General features: G+C 37.9%; 1 protein-coding gene across 1 annotated transcript; it reads left to right on the top strand.

The window, feature by feature from the left end:
- Window positions 1-548: 548 nt before the first annotated feature.
- LOC111140614 (D-tyrosyl-tRNA deacylase 2 (putative)) lies at window positions 549-10673 on the top strand. Its single transcript, XM_022492809.1, has 3 exons — window positions 549-685; window positions 4361-4430; window positions 8448-10673. Exons 1-3 carry the CDS (start codon window positions 575-577, stop codon window positions 8771-8773), a joined length of 507 nt encoding a protein of 168 aa, XP_022348517.1. The 5' UTR covers window positions 549-574; the 3' UTR covers window positions 8774-10673.
- Window positions 10674-11407: the final 734 nt, after the last annotated feature.

Raw genomic sequence — 11407 nt, 5'->3', positions numbered from 1 at the left:
CAAGAGTGTATTCACATAGCATACCAACATCTTTCCAAAACTACAGCATCAGAATGATTTCTAGTATTCCTGAATAGAGGAAGTATCTTGTTTTACTGACTGGAGTAAGGAAATTTTTTAAAGATTTATGCCTTTTAGTTCCATTTCTGCTTGTTTCGTGATTCAATTGATTCGTTTTATTTATCTACCTCCATAACGGGCATAATAAAGACTTAAAATTTAAAATTTCTCAACGTCTGGAAACTTAAGCTTTCTAATCTGAAATCGCTTTCTTTAAAGGGTGTGTAGGAAAGAGATGCAATGAGTCTTCCCACCTGTTGAAAGTATACGCCTACCGCTTAGCGCTTTCTGTAAATTTGGATAGTTTCAGGGTAGGAGTTAAGTGTATCGTCTTCGAAGACCACACATCCGGGTCACCCGGGAGCCAGGCAGCGGCCCCGCCCACCTAAGGGTGGTGCCACGCGCCATTAGAACGCCCCGCCGCCAAGATCCGCCACGTCCTCCCGGCGCGCTGGAGGCGGAGCCTGCGCTGCGCGATCCTCGAACGTATCTGGTTGCCACGCGGATTCGAACCATGGCCGAGAGCGGCCGGATACCTCAGGCCCGGGCGCTATTGCAGCAGTGTCTGCACGCCAGGCTGCAAGTACGGCCGGCCGAGGAAGACGCCGAGAGCCAGTGGGTGGAGGTAACGTCAGCCCCGCCACTCCCGGTACCGCGTTGCAGGGGTGGGCCTTCCCGCAATCTTTTAGTAATTTGAGACCACGCCCCCCGTCTCCTTTCGCGCGGGCGGTGCGTGGCGCCGACACGTGCTGTGGGCGGTGCGAACTTCCACTCGTCCCGGTGACCTCCTCCCGCAGAGACCTGCCAGCTCGGCTCGTTCCGCAGAACTGCACAGCCGGCCCCAGCCCTTCTCCGTCGTACCTATTACGCAGCCAGAAGAATGTGTCCCCTGCTTAGGACCGCGGGAATTTGAACTTCCTCTCACCTTCTTCCTACCTGCGCTCGGTAGACCTGAGGACTGACGGTCTCAGATCTCTTGCTTCAGACGAGCGAGGGCCTTTCCACGCCTTAGTGCTGGTCTGGTTCAACCGTGTAGGTTAGATTAGTTGCAGACGTTCAAGACCTGTTCCAACCCGTGCTGCAGATCCCGTGGAATTCCCTCTTAGGTACCCTGCAGCTAGGCACAGAAATGAGACTTCCCGTGAAACCTTTTTCATGAAACTTAAAAATTTTATGTATTTGCAACTAGAAACAAAGATTACAACTTTTACTAGAATGTTGCGTTGTTGTTGAACACAGTTCCTCAGGAGAGTTTAAAACCTTTGCAGAGATAGGATTTCCTTCTACTTTAGGATTTGCCCTTTAAAGGGAGCCAGCCCCAAGTTTATGCAAAAAACAGTGTTCTTTAACTCCCCTGACCTATTTTTGGAGTAAGTTAAAATGAAGAAAAAATTAGTTGATAATTAAGGCTTCTGGAGCTACTCGAAAACTTAATGTAGAAGTAGCATCTTCACTCATCTGCTGGATTCGGTCCCAGATCTAGCATTCCTTAACACAACCCTAGTCATGTTAAATATGATCCATAAACTATGATATGTGGGTGGTTACTCTTAAATCAGAATCTATTACTCTCTGCTAATTTAGAAATATTTATAAACATAAGTACTCCTGTATCTACCCATTTCTTTCTCGAATTCATGTTTGTTTTTGTTATGAACCCTCCCCCCCCCCTTTTTGAGGTCTTGATTTCTCTTCCTACTGTGGAATTTATTTGTCATCCTATCCAAAGAATTGCCTATTTTTATAGTTAACTCTTGGGACTATAAATTCCAAACTAGTAATCATTTAGATTTCTTCCATTTTTTAAATCTTTTTATATTCTTCATGCCACAGTTCCTTATGCAAAGTCAGGTATTTTATCGCAGCCTTCCAAACTATCAGTTTGTGTTCCTAAACTTTAAAAGCTATTCTAAAGCTTTCCCTTTCACTCCCACACATATCTAAATTAATATAAAGAGCTGAGAATTAGTGAGAAAGTAAATTTTTTCTTCTTCCTCAGACATGCTCTTCCCTATTCTAAGTTACAATTTTTTCTAAGGGAAATACTGTTTTGTCAAAAGATTAGAAGGTTACTTGTGGTCTCAGTTTTATTCATTTAGACCTTTGCTGTCATGGGCTGTTTTCCTTTCGGAAGGTGAACTTTTTTAAAATTGCAGTGAGAGGGGTGCCTGAGTGGCTTAGTTGGTTAAGTGTCTGATTCTTGGTTTCATTTGAGGTCATGATCTCATGAGTCCTGGGATCCAGCTCTGCATTGGACTCTGCCTGCAGCAGGGAGTCTGCTTAAAGATTCTCTCCCTCTACGCCTCCCGGTGGTAATGCATGTGCTTGCTCTCTGTCTCTGCTCCTAAAATCAATCAATCAATCAATCTTTAAAATTTAAAGCAAAACAAAACTATGGTGGGAATTATATGTGATTTCGTGTATATGTAAAATGTTTTCTACCAAATGAAGCTACAAGAAAAGTGGTTCTGACTTGAAGAGGGGAATTTGTAGGTCACAACTTAAGATCTATTACTAGAATAAACTAAAAGAAAATACCTTACTGAGGAGGAAGTATGGTGGGTGGAAAGAACACGTGTCTATTTTCTGCATATCATTAGATAGTTAATTCTGACATTTCAAGTGTCCAAATACAAATATGCCTGAGGTTTTGACTGAATGTGCTTGAGATTTGGGCTGGTGCTAAATTAATCCCAGTGGAGTGGCCTGTGACAGTGGTGCAAATATCTGTATCATTCATCCTGCCAGCTCCATACTATGGGTGTGCTTTGGAGACCTTTGCTTATTCCAGAAGCACATTTGCACTTCTTAAAAAGTTATTTGTTTTCCAGTAAATCAACTGTGAGTGCAAAACTGCTGTTACGTTTATATAGAAGACATATTTAGATAACACATAGAGCCTATGAGATATAGTTGACCTTAAATGCAAACAATAGATAAATTGAGTCCCTATCATGTCTATAAAATGCTTTGGGAATTAAAATGTAAAATAAATTGTGCTTTAGCCCTTAAATTTATTTTTACAGACTAATTTAATAAACACTTATATAGCTCTTGCTATGAAGTAGGTACTGTTTTAAGCACGTTACAAATATTAATTTATTTAATCTTTATAATAGCTCTTGGATTCAACCAGGTTAATCTACAAAATAAGAATTCAATGATTCGGTGGCAAAATCAGAGTTATTTATCATTTCTCTCTTTTCCGTATATATCTTGCAAGAGCTAATAAAGAAATATCCAAGTCATTATATTTAAAAGCTTACATTCCTGAGGCACCTGGGTGGTTCAGCCATTTGGGCGTCCAACTCAGTTGGACCTAAGTCAGTCCAACTTAGGTTATGATCTCAGTCATGGGATCAAGCCCCACTTAGGTGGGCTCTGTGCTGAAGGTGGAGCCTGCCCGGGATACTCTGCCTCCTCCCCTTAGTGCACTCTCTCTTAAAAAAAAAAAAAAAAAGCTTACATTCCTGATAACAGGCAACCTTATGATGTAGAACTTAATATCATAAATGCAGTATCAAACCTTAATAACTATGTTGATTGGAAGCGTTGAGAATAACAAAAAATAATTGGGCAGTTTCTTGGAATTTATTGAAGTAGAGTCAGACCCTTAGTTTTATAACCTGCAAGTAAATGGATTTGGAGGAATAAAGAGTAATGATGTCAAAAGACATCAGTCATGCTGTTGCTTATACATCACCCATATCTTATATAATGTGAATTCATTTGGTGCTGAATAAATAGGGCTCTGCAAACTAAGCATTTCCGAGTGTCAGCTTAAGGGAGAGGAGGCTGGTTCATAGTCATAATGACTTTGACTAGAAGTAAATGTTTGAGTGTACAACTTGTGGTCTTCACTGCTCTTGGTTATACCTTTTTTTTTTTTTTTTTGAAGATTTTATTTATTTATTTGACAGAGAAAGATCACAAGTAGGCAGAGAGGCAGGCAGAGAGAGAGAGAAGCAGGCTCCCCACTGAGCAAAGAGCCCAATGCAGGGCTCGATCCCAGGACCCTGAGATCATGACCTGAGCCAAAGGCAACGGCTTAACCCCACCCAGGTGCCCCTGCTCTTGGTTATATCTTAAACTTAATTCTTGCAAGAAATAATAATTGAGGTGATTAAATACTGGAAATGACTTTGTTTTCTCACATATTTAAGAAATCAAATCTTATAAAAATATATTTCTCTTCTTTTGGGTTTAATCTCCATTTAACAGTTTCATAGTTTTATTCATTTACCTCTGTATCCCTATGTAGTTTTTTCTAATCTGAGTTTTCTTTGGTGATTTCTCATAGGTTCAGAGAGGATTAGTAATCTACGTGTGTTTTTTCAAAGGAGCTAATAAAGAACTTCTTCCCAAAATGGGTACGTATTTGATGTTTGCTTTTTAAAAGTTAAAAATGAATAGCAACAGATAGATGAACCAGAAGATAGATAGATAAACCACAACCTTAAGTTGTACTGGTAAGTTTTGAATGAATTAACTCTACTACGGTTGTTGGCTTTAGCTATTTTTGCCTTTTCTAAAGTTTAAAGTAAGCAAGTGTGGTGGATTTCTTTCAAAATATCTGCACATTTCACGTGGCTTATAGATTGGTTTAGAAGAGTGTACACACACACATGCACACACAGACAACACACTTGAGATTCAGCTGTGTTTTTAACAGAAACTGGTTAGATGCAGGGTGGCCATATAGGAAGAAAGCAGATGCTTCATTTCTTAATATAGTTTCCTTGTCTCCCACAGTTCCTGACAGGAGCGTGTAGGTGACATGTTATGTGCAAGATGTGGATCCCATCAAATCAGGACAGCTAAGTCTTACATCATTATTATGGAAACATTTTAACCAACTAGTTATGCACCTTTTTTTAATAAGAAGTGTGTGTAAACATAAGGTTCTCCCGATCTTGAACAAAGCTCAGTGTCTTCACTGCCACACCTCCTCCAGGGATAGAAAAGCAGGGTCAGTGTTCACTTACTTCTGAACACTAATTTACCTGTCTGCAGTTCTCCACTGTCCCTGATAGTCCATAGCACTGCACATTGTGATAATCGCATAGTTTCAGAAAACCACATCAAGTACTAGGTAGTATTTGATAAAATATTTATGTACAAAAATACCTGAATTAATGAAGCTATCCCTAAGGTTGGGACAGGTTATATTCTCCTTATTAGTAGAGGACAGCACCCATTAGTTGCATTAATAAGAAATATAAATTATACAAATGGGTAGTTGCAACATGCAGAAGTTAAGCTAGAAGAGCTTCAAGTAGTGGAACTCTAAGGTAAATAGCCCAGTGAGGAACCTCTGGGCCAAAAGACTATAAACTCCTAGAGTTAATTGTATACCAAGACATTAAACATGTTTGGCAACTTTGTCAGGGGATGAAAACTAGACTTAAAGAACTACGACAGGTGAGGGTGGAATGCCAATAACAATGGTTTGAAATTTGATTCTGAAAGACAATAGGGAGCTTTACAGGGTTTAAAGAGTAAATGAGGGGACACGTGGCTGGCTCAGTCAGTGGAGCATGCAACTCTTGATCTCAAGATCATGAGTTCAAGCCCCATGTTGGTTATAGAGATTACTTTAAAAAAGAGAGCAAATGAAATGAGGACTCCCATTACAGAGGATGATTTGTCAAAACTTATTGCTTGGGTATTGGACATTCTGTCCATTTTCCTAAGTTAATATTTTGCCTTGAATTAAATCTTCATTGGCCATAAAAAGTATAGTAGAAATCTGTGAAAACAGGAAGAAAATTTTTGTCATTGTGACTTAAGATTGACTCCTACAGTTGTTTTAGACTTTACACATAATAAAATGAAATGAACCAACCAAATCCAAACTACATTTTGTGTTATACTAAATAAATCCTGTGTGTTTCCATCTGTGTCTAAGTTCACTTTGAATACATACATTAAGATTGTGATGAACTAGGAGGTCCACCTTAACTCTTTTAGTGGACAGGACAGTCTAAAACAAAACTGTGTATATTATGATTCTCAGTAAAGAACTGTGATTCTATCCCATTCTGCTGGTGTAAGTTATAAACAAAAAAAGACCATCTATTACTGATACCATTAGCTTGTACTTCCCTCTATTCTAGGCAAAGTAAGCCAGTGTGATGGGATTCTCTTAAACTTCACCTCATACTTATTAAATGAATTCATATCTTTCTAATCAAGTCATGTACCCCTTGGGAACATAACCAGTTATATCCATAAAGTCTGAAGTTATGTGGCTAACATAGAGATGTGCAGAATCTTTCTCAATTCATCTTCAGTATAATTGAACTGAGATCCAGGGACCTGTCAAAGCTTAACTTCCCATATACATCATTAGAGATACTTAATTGATAACCTGTCTTAAGATATTTGCGTTTTCAACATGCCATTAATTCATTGTCTCATTTTAATTCTACTTCCTGACATTTGTATTTGTATTATGTTTATTTCTACATACTGTTATTTGTATACTAACAACATTAATTGAATTCTCAGTTATAGCCAGTAGAGGGAGGTGTGTGGAAGTATAATAAATTGTACTTAACCTCGCCTGCCTGTTAATTTCAAAATTGTCTACTTAGTGTGTCACTAGCCTGAGGCCTGGATAGCTGGGTAGATATTTCCCTTGGAGCTAAGTGCTCTGGAGAGTTACAGTTTCCTTAGAAGCAATCAATAACAACTGCTGGCTCTATAGCAAAGTCCTATTCATCATAGAGAAAATTAGAGGTATTTTAAAATAGAAATTAGTTGAAAATTGATAGTGCTTAATGCATATCTTAGAAATTCATTTGGGTGTTCATCTTGGCAGGTTTCTACCAGATTAATTCCGTGATTTGTAGAGTGGGGCAACCATACTGGGTCCTTACTAATATTTACTACAAACCCTCCAGCACTTGAAACCATTGACTACCCTATTAGAAAGCATACATTTTCAGGGCACCTGGGTGGCTTAGTGGGTTAAGCCTCTGCCTTTCGCCCAGGTCACGATCTCAGGGTCCTGGGTTCGAGCTCCGCATTGGGCTTTCTGCTCAGCGGGGAGCCTGCTTCCCCCTCTCTCTCTGCCTGCCTCTCTACCTACTTGTAATTTCTCTCTGTGTCAAATAAATAATAAAATCTTTAAAAAAAAAAAACAAAAAACTAACTCTTTAAAAAAAAAAAAGAAAGCATACATTTTCAAGCTTAATTACTGGTAGGAGTGTGAGATCTCTATAGTTTATCATTTGTCCTCTAAGGAGTAGTCCTTTTTTTTTTAAGATTTTATTTATTTGAGAGACAGAGTGTGTATGTGTATGCAAGCATGCGGAGGGGCAGAGAAAGAGAAAAGAGAATCTGAAGCGGACTCCATGCTGTGCATGGAGCCTGACAGGGGGCTTGATTTCACCACCCTGAGATCTTGACCTGAGCCAAAATCAAGAGTTGGACGCTTCACCAACAAGCCACCTAGGTACTCCTGAGAAATATTCTTTATAAGCAGAAGGTATTTATACACTTTACAGAGCCAAGAAGACCTTAAGGCTCTTCATAGTAGGTGTTTCTTTTGTTTATTGTCTTGAAAATGACTAATGTTGAGATGTAAACAGGTTTTCTAAGTTTAAATCTTTAGCTACACGTAGATATTTATGGCTTTTTTGATAGTTTTTACTAGTTATGAGTATAATTTCATCAGTGCCATAAAAATAATAACACCATGTTTTCTTGTGTATATATGAACATAATACCAATGTATCTTTTGACTTATTTTTTGGTTGTAACAGTGAGTTTCTGATGATGTTTGCTTCACCTTTACTCTTCTCCCTGGGTTACATTTGTCATATGATTAGACTTTGTTAAGTAGTACCTTTGAGATTATGAAACTGTAAAGTTATCTGGTTTATAATCAGAATAAACCTGGAAACTTTGTTTCAGCTTAGAACTCTAGGCAATTAAGTTACTCTAAGATTTCTATTTAATATTCTTTGTTGTAAAGCAGAATTTGGTGTGAGGAGGATTCATCATGGCCTTTTTCCAATGAGGTTTGCTTATGGAATATAAAAAGGAACAAAGAGGCAGAATCTTCTAATGTATCCCTCTGGGGCAACAATATTTTGAGGTTTTTGGTATACGGTTAATTTTTAGTCCTTTACTTCATCAATTTATTTTTAGGAAATCTTGACTGCGCAGTGGATTTAAAACATCATGCCATTTTTTGCAAGAAACTTGCCTTATTTTTCTTGCTTAGATGAGGCAGTTCTTTAAATCTGAATAGAGATTTTAGGTAAAAGCATGAGCCAACAAACTAGATTTTAAACATGAGATTTGCTGACTGGATGATTATTCATTTTCTTCATGTTTATTTCTCACTTCAAGATGTTTTCCCTTTATTCCCCACCCAGTTAATACACTGTTAAATGTGAAGTTAAGTGAAACAGAAAATGGCAAGCATGTGTCTATATTGGATCTACCTGGCAATGTTCTGATCATCCCTCAAGCCACCCTTGGGGGGAGAGTAAAAGGAAGAAACATGCAGTATCACTGTAACTCTGGAAAAGAAGAAGGCTTAGAACTTTATTCCCAATTTGTGACTCTGTGTGAGAAAGAACTGGCTGCCAACAGCAAGTGTGCTGAAGCTGGGGTTGTGGTGGAACATGGTACTTACGGGAACAGGCAGGTGTTACAGCTGGATACCAACGGACCATACACACACCTAATTGAGTTTTGAAAAATTAAAAGTTAGTTTCTGCAGTTGTTTTGTGCTATAAAATGATCTCAACTATAATTAGATTTTCTTCCTCTTCTTGAATACACTAATCTGCAGCATTTTTAGACAAAATATGGGTGCCATCCATACGCCTGCAACCTGTTAATTGGATGACCTTGCCTTGCCAAGTCACCAAACTCTGAATCTCAGCCCCACCTTTTGTCCTACTTTCCCATACACTTCCACTTGAAAACTTGAAAAGTGCTTTCTATTCACTTTATAGTCATTGTGGAAATGCTCTTAGAGAGCTGTATTTAAGTATTTTTGCATGAAGAATTTTGTTCAATCAAGAAAAATATACCCTTGTATTCTTATATACCCTTAATATACCCTTATATTCTTATACCCTCAAATGTATGAAGTATGAAATTAAAATTAGGTAAAATCCCACACAAACCAATTGCAGTTTTGTCAGTTTTGTTTTACTACTTTAGTTTTCCACATTCTGAGTGAAAACAATATGCTATTTACTGTTCCTTTTAATAATATCTGTGAAAATGTAATCTAGAAATGTTATTGTGCATTATATTACATCCAGGGCATCCCAGTGCTTTAAATCATTTTAAGAATCTTTAATTGAGGGGCATCTGGGTGGCTCATTTGGTTAAGCATCTGCCTTCAGCTCAGGTCATGATCTCAGAGCCCTTGGATTGATTGAGTCCCACATCAGGCTTTGCTCGGCAGGGAGTCTGTGTCTCCCTCTGTCTCTCTGCTTTTTCTCACTCTCAAGCAAATAAAATCTTTTTAAAAAATCTTTAGTTGATACAAAAACAAGGTATGAAGATTAAAAATTGTTTTTATTTAATATACCAGTTAGTTAATTAATACTTGTATTTCTCAGTTTTTTACCAAAATAATGTGTGTCTCATTTTCTGTCCTTGGTTTTTAAAAGTTACTGCTTTGTGAAATTAATGTTAATTTTTTAGGAAGTCCTTTCTTACATAGCTTGTCATAAAAGGAAGAAGAAGAAAAAGGGAAGCTTTCTACTGCAATTATTTGGAAACAAGCTGACTTGTTCTTTTTCATATTATTTATCTGACGGTTTCGAGCCAGTGTTTTTTCTGTTAGTGAATGTTTGTGCCCTGTCCCCATTCACATGTTGAAATCCCCCAACTTGGTGGTGTTTGGAGTTGGGACTGTGGGAGGTAATTAGGGTTAATGAGAGCATAAGAGTGGGTCCCTCGTGATGGGATTAGAAGAAGAGTCACCAGAGACCTTGCTGGCTCACTCTCTCTGCTACCACCATGTAAGGATGCAGTGAGAAGGGGGCGATTTATAAGCTAGGAAGAGAACCCTTATCAGAAACTGACCATGTTGACACCTTGATCTTGACCTTGCAGCCTCTAGGCTGAGAAAATAAATTTCTGTTTTTCAGCCACTCTGTGGTATTTTGTTAGGGCAACCTGAGCTGATGAAGGTAGTGATACAAGATAGACAGCTAATAAGGTAAATTTTTCACGATCAAGAGAGGAACATATATAAGAAACTGAAGGAATTAATGAATCAATAAAAGATAATACTCAGTTTTTGCAAACTCCTCTGACTATTTGAAAAGATATTTTGAAGAGTAAACACCAAATCGTATTTCTAATTATCAAAAGATGAAGAAATTAACTTGGATAAACATCTTAAGTAGCTGCTAAAAATTCCTTTGTGTCATAATTTCTTTAGGTCTGTCCTTCTAAGATACTTACATTTTTTGTTATCACAAAAATCCCATTACTCTGTATCCTTCCTGTACTATTCTATTTTGGAACTTGAGAATCAATAACTGGCTTGGTAATGAGCTCATTGTCCTTAACTTTTGCTTTATTGATTCATGATACACTTATTGAAATGTAATAAACTATTCATAAACTTTCAAACTCCAATTTTCTCAAAGCTTCTCTGAGGAGGTGTATATGTCTTTTGAAAAGATTATGTGTTACCTATTTTAAATCATTTTGATTTTGTGTGTAGGTGAAATGCTGACTCACAGCCCTAGATTACTGTTTTATAGTTCAGGCATTTTTTTAAAAATTTGCTTGCAGTACTTGTGGAGAATAACAATTTCACCTACATGAAGGGTTATTAAGCAGAAAGTGATGGCCACCTTTCATTTCCAAGGAAGCTAGGACAAGAGAGTTAAGACAGGAGAAATAGCGGATATGTGAGTAACTACACCTTGGCTTTCCATAGCTCTTCTGGCCCACGGTGCTCAAAGAGCTTTCAAGAGATCCCTCCTTTTATCTTCCCAGTATATAATGAGGATAGTGCTGGGGAAAGTAAGACAATGCTTAAATAATTTTCCCAGGATCACATTATAGGGAGGAATAATATCCATCTTTCTACTTTTCCTGTAATGAGAATTGTTAAAAACTGAAATTGATCTTGGTAAAGGCTTAGCATCTCCCAGTGTGGATCACTTAAGAAAGGACAGCCAATAATAAATTGGTTTACTTACAGAGTTAGGTGGCAGCAGGGTTGAACCTAATTTATGTGCCTTCTGCCCTGTTTTTCTAAGATTCTAGAATGTCTCAATTAGAATTTCATTTCTAAGTATTATTTTACCTGCCCATTTAGAAACAACAGGGGTTCAATTACAGAAAATACTGT

The sequence above is a fragment of the Enhydra lutris genome, unplaced genomic scaffold (genome assembly GCF_002288905.1).
Source record: "Enhydra lutris kenyoni isolate GAN:26980312 unplaced genomic scaffold, ASM228890v2 scaffoldscaffold4, whole genome shotgun sequence".
NCBI lineage: Eukaryota > Metazoa > Chordata > Mammalia > Carnivora > Mustelidae > Enhydra > Enhydra lutris.
This window is presented reverse-complemented; position numbering and strand designations above follow the sequence as displayed.